Here is a 23,261-nt window from a genome sequence, read left to right as displayed (position 1 = left end):
CATTTTTTATATACGCATGCATACATGAAGGTGACTTCCAAAAACTGTTTACCTGAGGAAATACTTTAACTTTTTTTTTTTTTAAGTTAAAGTTTTTATTTATTGAAAAATAATGCACAACAATACAGCATAAAAGGCAGCATAACAAAGCCCCAAGCCAACAGCAGCTATAAAATTCCCCCCCTCCCCACCACTCCACATTCCCCATACCAAAATGATGTACAGGAACTCTTCAGTACATTGGTTAAGAACCCAACCAATAGGAATGCAATACTTTAACATTTGTAAACACTCCCTGCTGGTAAAATAATATATTACACTGATGTGATGGATTGCAGCTGCTTTATGCCATCCCCTGAAGGTGCCACCCTAGGCAAATGCCTACAATGCGTAATCTTTAAGCCACCTCCTACCCCCCACCCCCTTGAATATAAGAGTCTATATACACTTATGAATCCCATTTCTCTTCTGTGTACCAAGGGTGCTCACCGTAGCTCTAGCGGTTATGTTTTTTAAAAAATAGCTTCCATTCCTGTTTTCTCTTAAAAAGGACTTTACCATTAAAAAAAACAACAAAAAACTTAATCTAATCGGAGCCTGTCTGGTTGGACAGTGTTTCTCAAATTGGTCCTGCACTGGCCAGTCTGATAGTCCCTTGTGGATGACCTGACAATGTGAGATTTTGCATTCAAATCTCACACACGTTCATTGCAGATAACCAGACGAAAAGGGTGGGGGGGGGAGACAACATACTCTAGGGCGGCTTTTTTCCTCATGTTGGACCTATGGTGCAGACATGCCAAGCTTCCGAGTTCCCGGCTGCAGATTTTGTGACAAACCTGGATTTCTGACATAAGAACATAAGAAATGCCTTCTCCGGATCAGACCCAGATCCATCTAGTCCGGCGATCCGCACACGCGGCGGCCCATTGAGGTACTCCTTTATGGAGACCCGGATTTCCCGTATCCCTCAATATGATTAGCAAGAAGGTATGCATCCAACTTGCGTTTGAAACCCAGAACAGTAGTCTCTATCACAACCTCCTCCGGGAGAGCATTCCAAGTGCCCACCACTCGTTGTACGAAACAGAACTTTCTGACGTTAGTCCTGACCACCCTATCCTGGTATATTGTGTGACTTGCAGCTCTGATTTCAATGGGTAGGATCAGGTACTTGAAATCCCATACTAAGATGCTAAGTCTCACTCATTAGGAGTGTGTCACACTCATTTGACTTTCTATACCATTCTCCCAGAGGTTCTATACCATTCTCCCAGTTTACATGAATTTATTCGGGTACTCGAGCATTTTTCTGTCTGTCTTGGTGGGCTCGCGCTCTATTTAATGTCCTTGGGGCAATGGGGGGATTAAGTGACTTGCCCAGGGTCACAGTGTGGGTTTGAACCCACAACCTCAGGGTGATGAGGCTGTAGCTTTAACCACTGTGCCACTCTAGAAGTCAAAATGTAGTACAATTTGAGTCAAGTATAGGACAATTCAAGCCATTGTGACATCACTGATGAGGTTGGCTCTTAGGCATTGGTGGAATGAGGCATTATGATGTCACAATACCAACTCTGGTTATCAGAGGCTGAAACTTTTCACACTTATTTATTTTTTTCAATTTTCTATACCCCTTCTCCCAGGGGAATTCAGATACTCGAGCATTTTTCTCTGTCTGTCCTGTCTGTTCCCTAATGTTCCTGGGGGCAATGGGGGGGATTAAGTGACTTGCCCAGGGTCACGAGGAACAGCATGGATTTGAACCCACACTTTCGGGGTACAGAGGCTGTAGATTTAACCACTGCATCACACTCTTACTCTCTCACTCTCTTTCAGCCCTGTTTCTCACTCTTTAGAGCTTCAGTTCCAGTGCATTGATCTTGATCAGTGTTTTCAAGAGAAGCCTTAGGGGAAGTTAACTAAGTGATCCAGCCAGTAGGAAGAAATCTGGGTACACCTGCCAACTGCTTCCCCTTGACTACAAGTACTTGTGCTTTGAAACCTAAGTGCTTACTATAACTACTGGGTGAAAGACGATTTTAACTCAAACAAATTTACCCAAATTGCTCCTCACTTTGTCTATAATCATTTTTTATTTTTTTTTTGTTCAAATATATTTTATTGAGCTCAACAAAACCATCAGACAAGTAACAAATCAAGTATTAACAAGCTCAGCATTTTGGATAAGAAAACCCGTCCCTGCATAAAAGAAGGCCCCCCTATCCCAACATACCCCACCCCAAAATAAATAAACCCCACCCCCCCAGGGTCCTCCTTCCAAGAACATCTCATCCAGAGAAAAGTATACAAAGATCAGGCAAACCAGGTGGAACAAAGGAAAACAAAAATGCAAAAGGTCAACAATTTTCTATAATCATTTTAATACTGCCTTGGTTCATTTGCAAGCGGTTAATGTAGGACAGGTTCCTGGAGGAAAAGTCCATAAACTGCTGTTGAGACAGACATGGGAGAAGCCACTGCTTGCCCCAGATCGGTGGCATGGAATGCTGCTACAATTTGTTTTTTTTGCCAGGTACTTGTGACTTGGATTGGCCTCCGTGAAGACGGGATACTGGGCCAGATGGACCATTGGTTTGAACCAGTAAAGCTATTCTTATGTTCTTCTAGATTTATACCCTGGAAGATCTGAAAAATCTCACTCTTTGGCCTTCAATCTTCTTCAAATGCCTTGGTGTGGTAAATTTCACTCTGGTACGGTGTAAGTTCAAAACCAGGACTGGCTAAAAGTCTCCAGCCTGGAACTGGATAACTTGGCATTCTTGAGTGTGCATTACTCCGCTCTCCATAGAGTGTCCCCGGGGCCTGGGAGTGGCAGGAAGCCAGCGCTTCTCAGATTTGCTGACTGTAACAGATTTCAACCAGAGTGCATACCTTATGGATTCCAACTTAGAGTACTGCCTTGGATACCCCGGGGGGACAGTGCAAGGAGGGGCAAACACTCAGTTCATCCATGTGTACACTCAGTTAAGCCGCTGCATCTCCCTCTTGTCTTGCAGCCACCACCAAGTTAACTGTTCCAGTATTTGTCCCTCTATTCTTTCCCACCACACTGTGTTTTAAACTGTCAGCAATTATATTAAATGAACTGGGGCCACAGTGGCTGTGAAGTCTTAACACTTGTAATAGTGCAGTGCAGCCTGCAAATTGTACGGCAGTTGTCTGAAGTATTTCGGAATTGAGAGACTCTGGAGGGATTTTAATCTGCACTTTTGTTTTGAACGCTGGTGAGCCTGTAAAAAAAAAAGTTAAGCTTTCCCCAAGTGAAAAAGCAGGCCTTGGGAGGAGTTAAGATGGCTTCCAAACTGGTAGCCATGGCAACACCGGGAGAGGGTTATGAGACCTTGAAGGCCTGATTAACCTTACAGGGGCCTTGGCAAGTTTCCCTGTGAATCTTTGGGAAGAAGCCCCTAGGCAGGATGAAGCCTGCTCATGTGACTATAGCTCAGTGATGAGTTGCGGTGCCCTAAATGCCAAGTGGTCTGCTCTATAACTTTTTCAAATCTCTGTACCATAGAAAGTGTTGCATGGCTATTTTATTTGGATGGTGTCGCATTATGCTAAGACCCAAGTTTTTACAGGTTGGTTGTAACCTGTACCTTGGGATAGATACAGAGGTGGGAATTTAGGATCCCAGCACCGCAAGTTGGATTCAGCCCTGAGCAGTGGTTGGCTCAGTTTTTAGATGCTTCAATTACTGTGGTGGTTGAGAGAGGTACCACTCACCGACCTTTTGACACTGCTCCAAACAGCAGTGTTTAGAGGCTTAGATTATTGCAGTGGTCTCCAACTCCAACCCTTTGCAGGGCCACATTTTGGATTTGTAGGTACTTGGAGGGCCTCAGAAAAAAAATAGTTAATGTCTTATTAAAGAAATGACAATTTTGCATGAGGTAAATCTCTTTATAGTTTATAAATCTTTCCTTTTGGCTAAGTCCTAATAATAATATTGTCATTTATAGCTAAAGAGACATATGATCAAGAAACTGTTTTATTTTTCTTTTGTGATTATGATAAACATACCGAGGGCCTCAAAATAGTACCTGGCAGGCCGCAAGTTATCCCAGGACAAGCAGGCAGCATATTCTTAACACATGGGTGACGTCACCGACGGAGCCCTCGGTACGGACCTTTTTAACTAGAAGTTTCTAGTTGGCCGCACCGCGCGTGCGCGAGTGCCTTCCCGCCCGACGGAGGAGTGCGTGGTCCCCAGTTTCTTCGTTTCCGCGGAGCGAAGAAGACGCGTGTGTTTTTTCAACGGCCGTTGAAACCACTTTTTGCCTTCCCGCTCGCGCTTTTTTTCCTTATTTTTCTTTCTTTACCTTCGGGTTTATTTTACTTTGATTTGCCAAAAAAAAACAAAACTTTGCTTTTTTCCCCTTTTTTTCGTTTTTGCCCCGGCGGGGCCTGTTGCCATTATACAGGCCTCGGGCTTCGATTTTGCGGAGGCTATCTTCCCCTTCATGCCCCCGCAGGTCGGTTTTAAGAAGTGCCAGCGGTGTGCACGCCCGATCTCCATCACTGACCCACACAATTGGTGCTTGCAGTGTCTGGGTCCGGAGCATCGGGCGGACTCCTGCACCCGCTGTGCCACTCTTCAAAAGAGAACCCTTAAAAACCGAAGAATTCAACAAACTCTTCTCTTCGGCACCGAGTCGGCGATGGACTCCTCAACTTCAACGGCGGTACCTCAAAAATCAGCACCGTCGACCTCGACACCGACCGACCCCACATCGGCGTCGCTGGCGCCAGGTAAGCCGGCTAAGAAGCCTTCCTCTTCCCTCGAGCGCCCTCCAGCTACGGTGGCGACACCGTCCCTACCGGCATCGCACCGGTCCCGCAAACGCTCCGCCCCGATCTCGGTGAGTGCCTCGTCATCGGCCTCCTCATCGCCGGGGCGTGGAGCGGCATCCAAGGAACCGAAGAAAAAGAAAGCGGTTCCGATGCCACCCCTAGATGACCGTATCTCGGCCATCTTAAAAGCTCAACTCCAGGAACAGTTACAGCAACAACTTGAACACCTGTTGCCCACTATCCTGGCACCGCTCCTTCCGGTACCAGACCGGCCCGAGCCCCGTACCGAGCCCCCGGTGTCCAACCCTTCGGTACCTGTAAACACCTCCATGCCGATCCTTTCGGCCGAACAACTCCATGTCGATCCGGTGGTTCATTCCCATGCCACATTGGATCCTCCTCGGCACCAGGCGGTACGGCATTCTTCCCGGGACCGGGATCGACGCCGGTCGTCCTCTCCTGGTACCGTTTCGGTGCGCTCAGGAAAGTCTTTGTCCAAAACTCGCCATACCGCGCCCTCCACCCCGGTGTCTCGACATGCACCAGAGGTCAGGGACCCTGACTTATGGGAGGAAACTCCTCTCGGTACCGAGGAGGATCCCTCCTCATCTGATGAGGAACCATCGGCACCCGATGCCACCTCTAAACCAGAGCAGTCCTCATTTTCTAAATTTCTGAGAGAAATGTCTGCTGCCCTGTCCCTTCCCCTAGAATCTGACTCAAAAAAGTCTCAAGCCTTTCTAGAGGCTTTAGACTTTGAGCAACCTCCTAAGGAGTTCCTCAAGCTTCCCGTGCATGACATCCTGCGGGAAACGTTTTACAAAAACTTGGAGAATCCCCTCACGGTACCGGGAGCCCCCCGTAAACTGGACAACCTTTACCGTGTCATCCCTATTCCTGGATTCGACAAATCTCAATTGCCCCATGAGTCCCTTCTGGTTGAATCCACCTTAAAAAAGACTCAGGGCTCCAGTGTCTATGCCTCTACCCCTCCTGGCAGAGAAGGTAAGACCATGGACAAGTTTGGCAAGAGGCTTTACCAGAATGCCATGCTTGCCAACAGGGCAAACAACTATTCCTTCCATTTTTCTTTCTATCTGAAACATTTGGTCCAACAACTGTCTGCCCTCCAGAAGTACCTACCTGAGCGCAAGGTCCCGCTATTCCAACAACACATCTCTGGCCTTCTCCAATTGCGCAAGTATATGGTCCGCTCGATATACGACTCCTTCGAGCTCACCTCTCGGGCCTCTGCCATGGCCGTAGCCATGCGTCGCTTAGCCTGGCTCAGAGTCTCCGACCTGGACATCAACCACCAGGATCGTCTGGCCAACGCCCCCTGTCTCGGGGATGAACTTTTTGGAGAGTCGCTGGATTCCACCACCCAGAAACTCTCTGCCCATGAGACCAGGTGGGACACCCTGATCAAGCCGAAAAAGAAGGCTCCGCCTGCCCGTCCTTATCGACCTCAATCATCTTATCAGCGCAGGTTCTCAGCCAGGCCACTCAATCCGCCTCCCCATCAACCTCGGCGACCCCGTCAACAGCAGCACCATGCCCAGGCTCGATCTCAGGCCACTCAACCCTCTAAGCCTCCTCAGCCTGCTAAACAATCTCAGCCCTTTTGACTCTTCTCTCCAGGGCATAGCCAGTCATCCACCCTCGCTACCTCTTCCACAGCCTATCGGGGGTCGTCTCACCATTTTCTCCAGCCGTTGGGAAGTCATCACGTCGGACCAGTGGGTCCTCAACATCATCCGCCACGGCTACTCTCTCAACTTCCAGACTCTTCCATCGGACAACCCTCCCGTAGAGTCTGCTTCACACTCATCCCAAACCCCCCTCCTCCTGAGGGAGGTTCAATCCCTCCTCCTCCTCAATGCCATCGAAGAAGTACCTCAAGATCAAAGGGGTCAGGGATTCTACTCCCGCTACTTCCTGGTACCCAAAAAGACGGGAGACCTCCGTCCCATTCTCGATCTCAGGGACCTCAACAAATGTCTGGTCAAGGAGAAGTTCAGAATGCTCTCCCTTGCCACGCTCTACCCTCTTCTTTCTCATCACGACTGGCTATGTTCCCTGGACCTCAAAGAGGCCTACACTCACATCTCCATCAATCAGAATTCTCGCCGCTACCTGCGGTTCCAGGTACTGCACCACCACTATCAGTACAAGGTGCTACCGTTCGGCCTCGCTTCCTCACCCAGGGTCTTCACCAAGTGCCTTATAGTGGTAGCGGCCTTCCTCAGGTCTCACAACCTCCAGGTGTTCCCCTACTTGGACGATTGGTTGGTGAAAGCACCTTCATCTCAACTTGTGCTACAAGCTACTCATCACACCATCTCTCTCGTCCACCTCCTGGGGTTCGAGATCAACTACCCCAAGTCGCATCTGCTTCCCACCCAGCGACTTCAATTCATTGGAGCAGTTCTGGACACCACGCTAATGAGGGCCTTTCTCCCCTCCGATCGCCAGCGGACCCTGCTCCATCTCTGCCGTCAGGTGCTCATGCATCCCTCCATTCCTGCCCGACAGATGATGGTCCTCCTGGGTCACATGGCCTCGACGGTGCATGTCCTTCCTCTGGCACGTCTCCACCTTCGTACGCCTCAGTGGACTCTCGCCAACCAATGGTCACAGACTACGGATCTTCTTTCTCATCCCATCTCTGTGACATCATCTCTTCAGCAATCTCTCCAATGGTGGTTGAACTCCTCAAATCTTTCCAGGGGTCTGCTTTTTCATCTGCCCCCTCACTCTATGATCATCACCACAGATGTGTCCCCCTATGCGTGGGGAGCTCACCTAGGAGATCTACGCACCCAGGGACTTTGGACCCCACAGGAGCGTCGTCATCACATCAATTTCCTGGAACTCAGAGCCATGTTCTACGCCCTCAAGGCTTTCCAACATCTCCTCTGTCCTCAAGTCCTCCTCCTGTGCACAGACAATCAAGTCGCCATGTACTACATAAACAAGCAAGGCGGCACCGGATCTCGCCCCCTTTGTTTGGAGGCTCTGCGCATCTGGACCTGGGCCACGGACCGCAATCTCTTTCTCAGGGCGGTCTATATCCAGGGCGAACAGAACTCTCTGGCCGACAATCTCAGCCGCATCCTTCAACCTCACGAGTGGACGTTGGACCCTCCGACTCTGCTCTCCATCTTTGCTCGATGGGGCACTCCGCAGGTAGACCTCTTTGCAGCACCTCACAATCATCAGCTGCCCCAATTCTGTTCCAGACTCTTCTCTCCTCACCGTCTGGCTCCGGATGCATTCCTGCTCGATTGGAGGGATCGGTTCCTGTATGCCTTCCCTCCACTTCCTCTGATGTTGCGGACCTTGTCCAAACTCCGCAAGGACAACGCCACCATGATTCTTATCGCACCTCGGTGGCCTCGCCAACACTGGTTCTCACTCCTGCTCCAACTCAGCTCCAGGGAACCCATTCCTCTTCCTGTGTTTCCTACTCTACTTACGCAGCGGCATCAGTCTCTACTGCATCCCAATCTGTCTTCGCTCCACCTGACAGCTTGGTTTCTCTCGGGCTGACCTCTCCAGAGAACCTATCTCAGCCGGTCCGCCTCATCTTGGACGCCTCCAGGAAGCCGGCCACCCTCCAATGTTACCATCAGAAATGGACCAGATTCTCCTCGTGGTGTCTCCGGCATCATCAGGAACCCACCTCCTTAGCGGTGGAAACTGTATTGGAATATTTGCTCTCGCTGTCCAATGCTGGCCTCAAAACTACCTCCATCAGAGTCCACCTCAGTGCCATCACTGCGTTTCATGAGCCCATTCTCGGAAAACCCCTCACGGCTCATCCTCTGGTTTTCCAGATTTATGAGAGGGCTCTTCAATATCAAACCGCCCCTCAAGCCTCCTCCAGTCGTCTGGGACCTGAATGTGGTACTCTCAGCTCTCATGAAACCTCCATTCGAGCCTCTTGCCACAACTTCGCTTAGGCTCCTTACCTGGAAGGTGCTTTTCCTGATTGCCATCACCTCTGCCAGGAGGGTTAGCGAACTGCATGCACTGGTTGCCGACCCACCGTTCACTGTTTTTCACCATGACAAGGTTGTTCTGCGTACCCACCCTAAATTCCTTCCCAAGGTGGTCTCAGCTTTTCACCTCAACCAGTCCATTGTGCTCCCCGTCTTCTTCCCTAAGCCTCACTCGCACCCTGGAGAACAGGCGTTGCACACGCTGGACTGTAAGCGTGCCCTTGCTTACTACCTTGATCGTACCAGAGCTCACCGTACATCCCCTCAGCTATTTTTGTCGTTCGATCCCAACCGTTTGGGTCGTCCTGTCTCCAAACGTTCACTTTCAAATTGGCTTGCTGCCTGTATTGCATTCTGCTATGCTCGGGCCGGTCTCTCACTGGAAGGAGCTGTCACGGCCCACAGAGTCCGAGCTATGGCTGCTTCTGTAGCTTTCCTCCGTTCCACGCCCATCGAGGAAATCTGCAAGGCGGCCACTTGGTCCTCAGTTCACACGTTCACTACTCACTACTGTCTGGATGCGTTCTCCAGACGGGATGGACACTTCGGCCAATCTGTGTTACAAACTTTATTTTCATAATGGCCAACCATCCCACCTCCCTCTTTGTTAGCTTGGAGGTCACCCATGTGTTAAGAATATGCTGCCTGCTTGTCCTGGGATAAAGCACAGTTACTTACCGTAACAGGTGTTATCCAGGGACAGCAGGCAGATATTCTTACGTCCCACCCACCTCCCCGGGTTGGCTTCTTAGCTGGCTTATCCTAACTGGGGACCACGCACTCCTCCGTCGGGCGGGAAGGCACTCGCGCACGCGCGGTGCGGCCAACTAGAAACTTCTAGTTAAAAAGGTCCGTACCGAGGGCTCCGTCGGTGACGTCACCCATGTGTTAAGAATATCTGCCTGCTGTCCCTGGATAACACCTGTTACGGTAAGTAACTGTGCTTTTGAGACCACTGGATTATTGTGATGCACCTGAAGTTATGATGCCGTTGTACAGAGCCATGGTGAGGCCTCACTTGGAGTATTGTGTTCAGTTTTGGAGACCACACTACCGAAAGGACGTGCTGAGGATCGAGTCGGTTCAGCGAACGGCCACCAGGATGGTCTTGGGGCTCAAGGATCTCACGTATGAAGAAAGACTAAAAAAATTGCGGCTGTACTCACTTGAGGAAAGAAGAGAACGGGGAGATATGATTGAAACATATAAGTACATCACGGGACACATCGAGTCAGAAGATGATATCTTCTGGCTCATGGGACCCTCGACCACCAGAGGGCATCCGCTGAAAATCAGGGGAGGGAAGTTTCATGGCGACTCCAGGAAGTACTTCTTCACCGAAAGAGTAGTGGATCATTGGAACAGACTCCCACTCCAGGTGATAAAGGCCAGCAGCGTGACGGATTTTAAGAGAAAATGGGATACTCACGTGGGATCTTTAAGGGAGTAAATTCAGGGGAGGGGATACTTGGAATGGGCAGACTTGGTGGGCTATAGCCCTTTTCTGCTGCTTTTTTCTATGTTTCTATGATGGCAGATAAAGGCCAAATGGCCACAGCATCCACTATCTCCTCCTCTCCCTATTGGCTAAGGCTCTTAACATTTGCATCTCCTCTTCCTATTGGCTAAAGCTCTTTACATCTGCATTGTGAGGTCATAGGGCTTTATGGTTATAGAAACAGACTCCCACTCCAGGTGATAAAGGCCAGCAGCGTGACGGATTTTAAGAGAAAATGGGATACTCACGTGGGATCTTTAAGGGAGTAAATTCAGGGGAGGGGATACTTGGAATGGGCAGACTTGGTGGGCTATAGCCCTTTTCTGCTGCTTTTTTCTATGTTTCTATGTTTCTATGATGGCAGATAAAGGCCAAATGGCCACAGCATCCACTATCTCCTCCTCTCCCTATTGGCTAAGGCTCTTAACATTTGCATCTCCTCTTCCTATTGGCTAAGGCTCTTAACATTTGCATCTCCTCTTCCTATTGGCTAAAGCTCTTTACATCTGCATTGTGAGGTCATAGGGCTTTATGGTTATAGAAACAGACTCCCACTCCAGGTGATAAAGGCCAGCAGCGTGACGGATTTTAAGAGAAAATGGGATACTCACGTGGGATCTTTAAGGGAGTAAATTCAGGGGAGGGGATACTTGGAATGGGCAGACTTGGTGGGCTATAGCCCTTTTCTGCTGCTTTTTTCTATGTTTCTATGTTTCTATGATGGCAGATAAAGGCCAAATGGCCACAGCATCCACTATCTCCTCCTCTCCCTATTGGCTAAGGCTCTTAACATTTGCATCTCCTCTTCCTATTGGCTAAGGCTCTTAACATTTGCATCTCCTCTTCCTATTGGCTAAAGCTCTTTACATCTGCATTGTGAGGTCATAGGGCTTTATGGTTATAGAAACAGACTCCCACTCCAGGTGATAAAGGCCAGCAGCGTGACGGATTTTAAGAGAAAATGGGATACTCACGTGGGATCTTTAAGGGAGTAAATTCAGGGGAGGGGATACTTGGAATGGGCAGACTTGGTGGGCTATAGCCCTTTTCTGCTGCTTTTTTCTATGTTTCTATGATGGCAGATAAAGGCCAAATGGCCACAGCATCCACTATCTCCTCCTCTCCCTATTGGCTAAGGCTCTTAACATTTGCATCTCCTCTTCCTATTGGCTAAAGCTCTTTACATCTGCATTGTGAGGTCATAGGGCTTTATGGTTATAGAAACAGACTCCCACTCCAGGTGATAAAGGCCAGCAGCGTGACGGATTTTAAGAGAAAATGGGATACTCACGTGGGATCTTTAAGGGAGTAAATTCAGGGGAGGGGATACTTGGAATGGGCAGACTTGGTGGGCTATAGCCCTTTTCTGCTGCTTTTTTCTATGTTTCTATGTTTCTATGATGGCAGATAAAGGCCAAATGGCCACAGCATCCACTATCTCCTCCTCTCCCTATTGGCTAAGGCTCTTAACATTTGCATCTCCTCTTCCTATTGGCTAAGGCTCTTAACATTTGCATCTCCTCTTCCTATTGGCTAAAGCTCTTTACATCTGCATTGTGAGGTCATAGGGCTTTATGGTTATAGAAACAGACTCCCACTCCAGGTGATAAAGGCCAGCAGCGTGACGGATTTTAAGAGAAAATGGGATACTCACGTGGGATCTTTAAGGGAGTAAATTCAGGGGAGGGGATACTTGGAATGGGCAGACTTGGTGGGCTATAGCCCTTTTCTGCTGCTTTTTTCTATGTTTCTATGATGGCAGATAAAGGCCAAATGGCCACAGCATCCACTATCTCCTCCTCTCCCTATTGGCTAAGGCTCTTAACATTTGCATCTCCTCTTCCTATTGGCTAAAGCTCTTTACATCTGCATTGTGAGGTCATAGGGCTTTATGGTTATAGAAACAGACTCCCACTCCAGGTGATAAAGGCCAGCAGCGTGACGGATTTTAAGAGAAAATGGGATACTCACGTGGGATCTTTAAGGGAGTAAATTCAGGGGAGGGGATACTTGGAATGGGCAGACTTGGTGGGCTATAGCCCTTTTCTGCTGCTTTTTTCTATGTTTCTATGTTTCTATGATGGCAGATAAAGGCCAAATGGCCACAGCATCCACTATCTCCTCCTCTCCCTATTGGCTAAGGCTCTTAACATTTGCATCTCCTCTTCCTATTGGCTAAGGCTCTTAACATTTGCATCTCCTCTTCCTATTGGCTAAAGCTCTTTACATCTGTATTGTGAGGTCATAGGGCTTTATGGTTATAGAAACAGACTCCCACTCCAGGTGATAAAGGCCAGCAGCGTGACGGATTTTAAGAGAAAATGGGATACTCACGTGGGATCTTTAAGGGAGTAAATTCAGGGGAGGGGATACTTGGAATGGGCAGACTTGGTGGGCTATAGCCCTTTTCTGCTGCTTTTTTCTATGTTTCTATATTTAGAGTTCCCAGATTTTGCTAAAATCTGGACACATAGCCCCCACCCCATCCCCTCAACCTGTTATTGTGCTTAGAGCCACGTAGGGAGGGCATTTGCGCGGGTGTGACGTGACTGATATCGCGCATATGCGCGTGACGTCATTTGAGTGGCACGCGCAGATTCCCTCCTGACGCCGTCCTCAGCTGGAAACTTTTCAAAGCCCGGACTAAAGTGCCGGGTTTTGAAAAGCCATCCGGACGCCCGGACATGGCCGAGTAAATCTGGTAACCCTATCCAGGGCCGCGTTGCATCCTCTTCAGATGGCGCAGAACCCTGCAGCGAGGCAACCTAAGATGCATACCCTTCTCCTCCGCTGCCAGCTCCAGACTCCGTCCCTTCTTTCATGCCGCGCCGTTTGCCTGGAACAGGCTGCCTGAATCAATCCGTCATGCTCCCGTCTCCAGCAGCATTCAAATCCAAACTAAAAGCCCACTTTTTTGAAGCTGCTTTCAACTGCCACTCGCTGCGTTCAGATACCTATACCCATATTATCATTTTCTCTATCAGAATCTCCCCAACCCTGAAATGTCCTATCCGTCCGTCCAAATCAGATTGTAAGCTCTTCAGAGCAGGGACCGCCTTTCAGAGCTATAGAAACGATAAATAGCATTAGTAGTAGTAGCTTAAACCTGATAAGATTTTTTTTGGCCTGTTTTGTAAGCGTTACATCGTTTTATTTTTAAGGTCATGAGCTGCAGGGAGCTGTTGTACTGTCATGTTCTTGATTTTAGGGTTAAACTGGGACTAATTTTGCTAGTGATTTTCACGTCTGCAGGTGGAATTGACCACAGCACAGATGCATATCTGGAATTCATTACTTGCTCCGCTGCAGAAGGAGTTGCCTTGTTTTAAGACTTTGGAAAGGTTTGAAGTGCTCTCTGTTTCCTGAAACTGTTGGTACTTGAATGGATTTGGTTGGATGACTAATTTTAGGGCACAAGCTGGCTGGTGGGTGGTTTTATTGGTATTTTATTCTGTGCTGGTGTATTTTTTTTTTTTTTTTAACTGTGAATGCCAGAGGACATGAATTGAGGTTGCAGGCTTAGGAGTAACGTCAGAAAATACTTTCTATGGAGAGGGTGGTGGATGCCTGGAATACTCTCCCGGGGGATGGAGGTGAAGACAGACGTTGCTAGGATCCAGAAATCTGCGAGTTAGACCCACAGGATCTCTAAATAGAAAGAGGACGGTAACAAAAACTTCAATGACCTCATGGCTGTGTTATGATGGGCGGGAGAGGGGTTTGGACGCCATCTTCGGTAGTAGCCTTGTGGTCACGGTAGCGGTCTGTAAGCCAGGGGCCCCGGGTTCAATTCCCACTTCCGATCTCTTTAGCACAAGAGCGTCGCCGCTGTTTGGGTTTCTGCCAGGTCCGTAAGACCTGGATTCGGTAGCTTAGCAAGGGGGCGGGAGCGCGATCTGCCCTGTGCGCCATCTTGGTGAGGACGCAGGCAACTGTCCTCCTCTCCGTTTCCCCCATCCCCGCCGTGCGTATGCCACTTCCCTTCCTCTGTACCTCTGTAATTATTCCTGGCGTGAGCAGCAACCCCCAAGCCACTGTCGCACCAGCGTCGGCTCTTCCGCTGACGCCGCTTCCTTGACCCGCGCCTAGGAAGTGACGTCGGAAGAAAAGCTGGCGCCACAGCTGCTTGGGGGGGGGGAAGGGTTGCTGCTCGTGCCAGGAATGTTACAGAGGTACAGGGGAAGGGAAGGGCACTCGTTCTCTCACTCTCGCTACGCCACTGCCTGGATTGGAAATATAGAAACAGAAAAATGAAGGCAGATAAAGACCGTATGACCTATCTAATCTGCCTAATCTTGCCATCTGCTATTTTCTCCTCCCCGGATACTGGGCTAGATGGATCCTTGGCATTACCATACCCAGTATAGCTATTCTTATGCTCTTATGCTTTATACAGGGGCATAGGACGAAGGTGAAGGTGGCTAGATGCAGAAGTAACCTCAGAAAAGACTTTTTAAAAGGAAAGGGTGGTGAATGCTTGGAACGGCCTCCTGGTGAAGGTGGTGGAAACGACAAGTGTACAGGCAGTCCCCGAGTTACAGACGCCCGACTTAAGTACAACTCGTACTTAAGGACGCGGTCGCGGCTTCATTTGATTTCACTGAGCAGTGTTTCCAGTGGCATAAACTCTTACACAGATTCAGGAATGATGCCTGGCCACATTAAGAACAGTGTGTGGTTGTGCGTGGTACCTTAGAGCAGTGTTCTTCAACCACCGGTCCGTGGACCGGTGCCAGTCCACAGAAATTTCCTGCCGGTCCACAGGGCTGGCTCGTGCACCAGGCCCAAAACAGTGTTCTTCAACCGCCAGTCCACAGTGCGCTCAGTGCAGCGTTTATCTATGAGTCGGCTCCCTCTTCCTCACTGATTCAGTGCACAAAGCCACGGGCAGTGGCTCCTATGCGTGTCCTGTGCCTGAACTGGAAGCCTTCTCTCTGACATCGCAACGTCAGAGGGAAGGCTTCCAGGTGAGGCATGGGACGCGCAAGGAGCCGCTGCCCACAGCTTTGTGCACTGCAACAGTGAGGAAGAGGGAGCCGGCCTGAAGATAATACTAGGCCAGCATAAAATGGCCAGGCGGGACCAGGCCAGAAGGTAAGGCATAGCATGGAGGGAGGGAGACAACAAAGGTAGGGGGAATGATTTTATTTTTTAATTTAGTGGTTGAATTATGTCAATTTTGAGAATTTACATCTGCTGTCAGTGTGCTTTGTGTAGTTTAATTTTGTGGTTAACCATTATGTGTTGTTAAAAAGATTCTATTGTATATCTTTGAAAAATGAATGGAAAAAATAGTGTTACAATTAGTACTATTATGGGGGCGGGGTCTGGGGTGGAGATTGGGTAGAGATGGGCGGGGTCTGGCCCACGACTTAGCCCAGTGTTCTTCAACTGCCGGTCCACGGACCGATGCCGGTCCCCAGAATAATTATTTTATTTCTGCTGGTCCAAAGGTGTAAAAAGGTTGAAAAACATTGCCTTAGAGCAGTGGTTCCCAACCCTGTCCTGGAGGAACACCAGGCCAATTGGGTTTTCAGGCTAGCCCTAATGAATATGCATGAAGCAAATTTGCATGCCTATCACTTCCATCATATGCAAATCTCTCTCATGCATATTCATTAGGGCTAGCCTGAAAACCCGATTGGCCTGGTGTTCCTCCAGGACAGGGTTGGGAATCACTGCCTTAGAGGGAACCCTGGTAGGGACAGTTGACCCTTTTGTCAGCTGGGAGCAGAGGTAATCTACAAGTTCTGAGTTACATACAAATCCAACTTAAGAACAGCTTTAAAAACGTAACTTGTTCTTAAACCCTTGTTCCTGAATTCAAGACAACTTGTGACAAGTATGTTGGATCTCTAAGGGAGAGGAGGGGGAGAGTAGTGCCAGTCTCTCCTGAAAATGGCAAGACGGATCAGGATGGACTGGAGTGGGCTGAGATAGCAACTTCAGTAGTTGGAAAGTAAGACCAGAGCAGTCCTGAACACGGCAAAGAGAGCCGAGGATCAAGTATGTGTGTTTATAGCACAGTCGTATCGCATATGCTGAGTGTGGGGGCTGCGTATCTCAGTGGGGGAGGGGAAGCCATTGTAAAGTTGAATTTAGCAAGTAAAATGTTAGTAATATTGATGGCTTAATCAAAATGAAATCGTCGAAGATCTGTATGGTCTTTCCAGTCTGCCTCTCTGCCATCGTACAGAATGTTACTATGTAATTGTAATTTACGATTTCTCGATAGGTGGGCTATAAATTTTCTAAATTGGCTACTTCATGCCCTGTAATCTTGCTTTGTCCTCTCCTGTGGCAGATTGATGGGGTGAGGAGTGTCCTGGAGGAGCTCCGCCTGCGAGTGACAGAGGTCACGGATGAGGAGGCCACACTGGACGGGAGTGATGTGTTTTTCACCGGTATGTATAATCGCGTACTTTGGGTGGGAAGAAAACTGCTGACGCTTTTCTGTAGGTTCCCATCTAGTGAAAGCTTACATAAAACAAGACTCGGGTTTTGCGCTGAGCTCCTGCAGAGTGGCAGTAGATTAGGAAGCAAAGGCTGTGTTCTGGCTTCCATGCTCTCCCAGCAGCTACCTTCAGACATGGCTGGCTGTTGCATTTGGTGTTGGCACCCTTAATCTGTTTCTTCCCGGGGAGCTTCAGTGCTGCTCAGAAGTACATTGCTTTACTCTGCGCACCCCGGGCTTAGTTGCTTATATGATTTAAACACTTGTACAGTGTCGCTCAAAACTTTTTTTTAGCTCTGGCACACTAAATAGAGCGGATGTTTTTCACGACACATTATAGCTGAAATTATAAAATTGCAAAACCAACAAAATTTGAGAATTATTTATTTAAAGTTCTTTAAGCTATTTTCTATACCATTCTCCCAGGGGAGCTCAAAATGGTTTACATGCATTTTTTCAGGTACTCAAGCAGTCCCCTCCCCTTTTTATAAAAGCATAGTGTGGTTTGTAGCACCAGCTGCGGTGGTAATAGCGTCAACGCTCACAGGAGAGTTCTATGAGCGTCCACGGCCGGCGCTAAAAACCGCGCTACCCTTTTTTTTTTTTTAAAAAGGGAGATAAACTAGATAGAATAGAATTGCTAATCGGTGTGATGGATGTGCTTGTTTTTGAGAGCAAATTAACTCAAAACGCGTCTCAATAGTCAACAAGCAAACACACATTTCATCATCCATCACCTGCAGTCATTCTCATTAAAAAAAAAAATAATTAATTTCTATCGGAGCTGAAAATCCCAAGTTCACAAAGATAAGACGATGCAAAATGGTGACAAAGCCTTGACTGCTTTGTTGCTCAGGTTAGGACAACTACCGTCTCTAAAAAAATAAAACTAAAATGACTTATCATTAGTTTTCAAGGACCAAAGTGGGTGGTTGTATCCTCATAACATTGACAGACTTTTTTTTTTTTTTTTGTAAATCTTTATTGAGTTTCTAAAGCTAACAAAAATGCAATACAGTATCTATACAAATAATATTAATCATATATGCATTTATAATCAATCAAAATCCATACAACAAAATAACCCCCACCCAACCAACATTTCATAATTGACAGACTCTTGCGTGCACAATGTACATGTCATGTGTTCTAGTGTATACTTATGAAGAGAATTTTTAAAAATACAGTAAAGGAAAATTCTGGAATCTTTTGGGGCACACCGCTGTGCCACAGCACACAGTTTGAGAGACACTGCACTTGTTTTGTCTCGAGCTTTGTTTGGATGACTTTTGTGCATAGTCTGATAGAGACTTATTCTATGACTGGTTTGACACTTCATAGCCCAGATTTGAAGCACTTTTGCAAGCTGAGAATCTTGATATGCTGCCCGTCGTTTACAACACTTGAAGGTGGTGCACAATTAAAATTCATGGAAAAATCGTAGGAGAGAAATAGGTAAAAAGGGACGGGAAAGAATGTTCAGAGAAAGAAGAGAGGGAGATCTTGAGATGGCCTAAAAAACTGGATGAGTAGCTTAAAAAAAATCAGCCAAAACAAGCTCAAAAAGCCGAGTTTTCACTGCTCTTTTTTTTCCTATCTGAATTAGAGAATGACAGGGGGACAAATTTTTTCGCCGTCCCCGCGGGAACTCATTTTCCCGTCCCAATGAGTTATTTTCCTGTCGCTGCCCCCCGTTCCTGCAAGCTCCGTCCTCATCTGCACAAGCCTCAAATGCTTTACAATCATAAGTGTTCGAGGCTTGTGCGGTTAAGGCAGAGCTTTCAGGAATGGGGCAGCGACAGGGACAAAACTTGCGGGGTTCGGGACGGGGAAAAGTCTGTCCCCCGTGTCAGTCTCTAATCTGAGGCGAAGGCCTAATGGCTGTGAATTCCATAAAGTTTGAAGGCCGAGTTCTAGTTGTGGTCAGGTGTATAGGGGGCAGAGATGTAATAATAGATTGTGAGGAGATATAACGGATCAAATTGCCCTGTTACTTAGCTAACTTTGTACTTGATGTGGGTAGAAACTGAGCCAATGTCCCTTCCTTTTGAAAAAGGAGAAACCTAGCATTATGGACTGAATCATTTGAAGACATTTAGTTGAGTATGCGGTGGAATACAGTAAACGAAATTGCTTAATACCTTTCCACTGCTTGCCTTCCCGTCCTGTGCAGGCCGCGAGTTTTTCGTTGGGATCTCAAAGTGGACCAATCACAGAGGGGCAGAGATGGTGGCAGATGCCTTCAGGGTAAGCTGGAATCCAAATTTACTTCACTAATAATGATTTTTGGAGAGGTGGTGGCTGCTAGGCTCAGAATCCAGCCACAGATGTTAGTGATTTTTCACCTATTATTTAGGTTGTTAAAAGGTGACCCGTCAAAAGCACGCCAGACTTAGGCGCGCCGACAATCCTGCGGCGACATTTGTGCGAAGGACATATGCGCGCTGCTGCCGCTTCCGCCACTTTTAAGCCTTTCCGTTAGCGCTGTGAGGGGTTTTGTGGGGGGGGAAACCCCCCCCAACTACATTTACAAGTCTTCACGCTCCCATTGGGAGGGGGAACACACTGGAAATAAGATAGTGGGTAGTGGGGGAGAATTGACAATGGTGTGTGTGTGGGGGGGGGGGGGGAGGCACTAAGGACGCTGGTAACTGGGGGCCTGGTATTCAGCCCCCGGCATTAAAACCAGAAATTCAGTGTCGGGCCATGGTTGGGGACCAGCATTGAATTTCTAGGTTTCTGGAGCCAGCTTAACTGTGTATGGACCTCTTTTATTCAGCCGCGGTAGAAGTTTCTACCGCGGTCCAGAGCACTAAATTCTCCGACACTCGTAGGAATTCTATAAGAGTTGGAGCATTTAACGCTCAGGGCCACGGTAGAGACCTCTACCGCAGCTTAGTAAAAAAGGGGGGGAAAGATAGGACTGACGTTTACACGGTTAATCTGACTGAATTGGCACTTCACAGCCAAATGCCGACTCTGCCTCTGGAACACCCCCCCCCACCCCCTGTTAAGTGCTGCCGAAAACTAGCGGCTAGCCCTGAATAGGAAATTTAACAGACCAGGAGCCGTTTCCGGCTGGTTTAAATCGCTTTTGAATATCGACACCTAGTTTTTTTTTTCATCTCCTTTCGCTTTGGTTTGTACGTGGCTTTTGAGGAGGTTGTGTGTATGTGTGTTTGCAGCTCTGTTCCTGTGACTCATCTCCTGGGAGTTTAAAAAGAAATTAAAAATAAAAAGCAGTGTAAGGGAGATGGAAAGAAAAAAAACAAACAAAACAAAAACCAGGAGCACACTGGAAAATGGATTAGTGTAATGGCTCTGCATAGAAGCCCAGAAATGGAAGAGGCATGCGATGTATTATTTACAGAGCATGAGAGCTGTTTTTATGGCAGGTCTAGCATCAGCAGTCTTCATTTTACAGAGGGCTTGTACAGTCCAGCGCTGCCTGGGAGGAGGGACCCGGTATGTCCATAGTTTTCAGAAACCCAGTATGTTTCGCAAAAACTCTTACTGACTTTTAGCTTTTTTTCTTTTCCAGGCAGGCGAGGAGTATAATCATTTTCCCTTTGTGCCAATCCTCCTCTTCTGCTACACCTGATCTGTGGGTAGCTGCTGTATCTTTTTAATATATTCTGGGATTATTTTTAGCGCTGGTTCCTAAGGTGCCAGACTGTCAGAACTGGAACAAAAAGTGAGAAAAAAAGAGGTTGGTGCCCTCCTCTCTGCCACCTGCTTTCCCAAATCTTAATTTTTTTTTTTTTGTCTTCTTGGCTGCCACCTGCTGGACCATATTAGAAATACAGTAGCTTATCAAAAGTTTGGTCTTACCAGCGCAAAAGGGCCATATATTTGATATACCGCATTTCTGTGTTTGTATACTAAATTCTCCAGATTGAAAGTGAAAATACAGACAGAATTAAAGGCTTACCCAGAGTGATATTATGTATTTATGCCGATGCTCAGAAAACAGCGCAACTACCGTATTTTCACCCATATACCGCGCACCCGTGTAAAACGCGCACACGGGTATAGCGCGCTGGGAACAGAAATTTATGTAAAAAAATTTTACTATAGCGCGCACACGCGTATACCGCGCATGCCGCCCCCGACTCTCCGTTCGCCGCCCCGACTCTCCGTCAGAGAAAGGGCGGGACCGACGGAAGAGGAAGCAGCGCACGCAGGGCTCAGAGAAGGGGCAGGACCGCCGGCAGAGGAAGCAGCTGGGCTCACTGGCATCCGGAAACAACGGTAGGCAGCTTCTCCATGCGGGAGGGGGAGGGGAGGAGGCTGTGGGGGTGCGAGCGGTCCTTCGGGGTGGGGGTGCGAGCGGTCCTTCGGGGTGGGGGTGCGAGCGGTCCTTTGGGGTGATGAATCGGACGTCGGGGGGGGGGAACTATGTAAAAAAAATTTTGTACAACGCGCTCACGTGTATAACGCGCATGGTTATGCACGGTTTGTAAAATCGTGTATAATGCGCGCGTTATATGTGTGAAAATACGGTAATGCTGGCCTGCATGTCAAAAACATACCGCCAAATCAGGGATGGCAGTCGGGTTTTGAGGAGAGGACTTCTGTATTTTTCACATTAAGTTGCCAGATTTGGGCTTATTTTGAAAGGAGAAAGCAGCCCTGCGGCCTGTAGTGCTGATAGTGAGAGAAAACACATCTGCGAGTCTTGAGTAAAGCCTGGGGTGAGGTTGGGTATTGGCGCCTGTTTTCCTGCGCTTTGGTGTGAACCTTTTAGGGGATTTCATGGCATGGGGGAAGGGTGCCAGTGTGCTCTTGCACTTTCTGTTTTGCCCGGCACGTGCGCACAGGAGTTTTGCGTTAAGCGCAGTTAGCAGGCTTTAAAAAAAGGCTTGGATAATTTCCTAAAATAGAAGTCCATAGGCCATTATTGAGATGGCTTGGGGGGAAATCCACTGCTTATTCCTAGGATAAGCAGCATAAAATCTGTTTTACTACTTTTGATCTAGCTAGGGACTTGGGACCTGGAACGGCCACAGTTGGAAACAGGATACTGGGCTTGATGGACCTTCGATCTGTCCCAGTATAGCAATTCTTATGTTCATATGTAAGCAAGTATAGAACAATCAAGCCATTGTGACATCACTGATGAGGTTGGCTCTTAGGCGTTATGACATCACAATCTTTAGCTCTGGAATGTTGCTACTCCTTTGGGTTTCTGCCAGGTATTTGGGACCTGGGTTGGCCCCTGTTGTAAACTGGATACTGGCCTTTATGGACCTTCGGTCTGTCCCAGTATAGCAATTCTTCTGTTCTTATTGTTCTCATGCATTCCTTCTCCTAGCTTCTGATTTACTAGAGTGCTTAAAATTTACATCTCATTTGCTTTGGGCATGGAGGGGATCACTTTCAGTGCTGTCCTTGCACTATGCGTTGTGTGTTCATGTTCTCTAGCGATGGGAGTTTTTAGCATCAGCAGCAAAACCAAAGGAAACAGGGGGGTCCAACCTTGTCTGCAGTGAAAAACCAAGCAGGAGCAAACAAACCAAAACTGCAGACGTGTCCAAGATGCAGGCAAAAATTTATTGTGACAAATAAATTATATCTAAAAACCCTTTTTACCAAACGAGGGACCCGACACGGTCCGTGTTTCGGACGACCTTCATCAGGGGCCCATGGCAAAAAAGGGAAAGAGAAGTATGTCACACAAAAAAAAACCTGGAGAAATAACGGAATATACGTTTTGCCAAGAGTCGCAAGCTACTATGGATATTCACCATAGTCACCTCGTTTGGGAAAAAGGTTTTTAGATATAATTTATTTGTCACAATAAATTTTGCCTGCATCTTGTGCACGTCTGCAGTTTTGGTTTGTTTGTTTTTAGCATTGGGCCCCTAGTGCACTTAAATGTTACTCCTTTTAGCTACTAAAAGGCGGAAGTCGGATTTATATCCAGAGGAAGTCGTAGTGAGGGTAGGAGGCCGGTGATGACCCCTCTTTCCGCCCCTCCACTTCTTTCGCGCCCCCCTGCTCTTTCCCTGCCCCCCCCCGCCACACTCACGTCCCTCCCTTTCCCCCCCCCCAAAAAAAACCTCTTTAAATCTTTGCCAGTGCGAGCAGCTTCTCTGGACTGCTACCCATGCTAGCATTGGCTTTCCCTCTGATGTCACTTCTGGCTCTACAACCCAGATGTGATTTCAGAGGGGAAACTAGGCTGGCGCAAGCAGCAGACTAGAAAAGCTGCTCGCGCTGGCATTGATTTATTTTTTTTTTGGGGGGGGGGAAGGGAGGCGCAAGCGTGGTGTTGGTGAGGGGGGGGGGGAATGGAGAGCTTTAATCCTGGCTAAATTCTTAGGCCCTCCACACTCTCCTGAAACAGAGGACAGGCGTAGAGCAAAAACGTTTTTTTTTTTTTTTGTTTGACCTTAAAGATCTGTTTCAAGAGCCTGTGAACCCAGCCCATGAGAAAAGGCAAACACAAGTGGATGCTTCTCTGCGATAACAAATTCTCTCTGTAGAA

At 47.9% G+C, this 23,261-nt stretch overlaps 1 protein-coding gene across 5 annotated transcripts in view; it reads left to right on the top strand.

Moving 5' to 3' along the window:
- DDAH2 (dimethylarginine dimethylaminohydrolase 2) overlaps positions 1 to 23,261 on the top strand; it is a 45,472-nt gene that overhangs the window by 10,309 nt on the left and 11,902 nt on the right. For all 5 annotated transcript variants that reach the window (XM_033917151.1, XM_033917147.1, XM_033917149.1 and 2 more), the window contains exons 3-4: positions 16,622 to 16,721; positions 18,945 to 19,018. In XM_033917151.1, the coding sequence (XP_033773042.1) occupies positions 16,622 to 16,721; positions 18,945 to 19,018 (174 nt within the window). The remainder of the gene's footprint in view (positions 1 to 16,621; positions 16,722 to 18,944; positions 19,019 to 23,261) is intronic.

This window comes from Geotrypetes seraphini, chromosome 12 (assembly GCF_902459505.1).
Source record: "Geotrypetes seraphini chromosome 12, aGeoSer1.1, whole genome shotgun sequence".
Lineage (NCBI taxonomy): Eukaryota > Metazoa > Chordata > Amphibia > Gymnophiona > Dermophiidae > Geotrypetes > Geotrypetes seraphini.
This window is presented reverse-complemented; position numbering and strand designations above follow the sequence as displayed.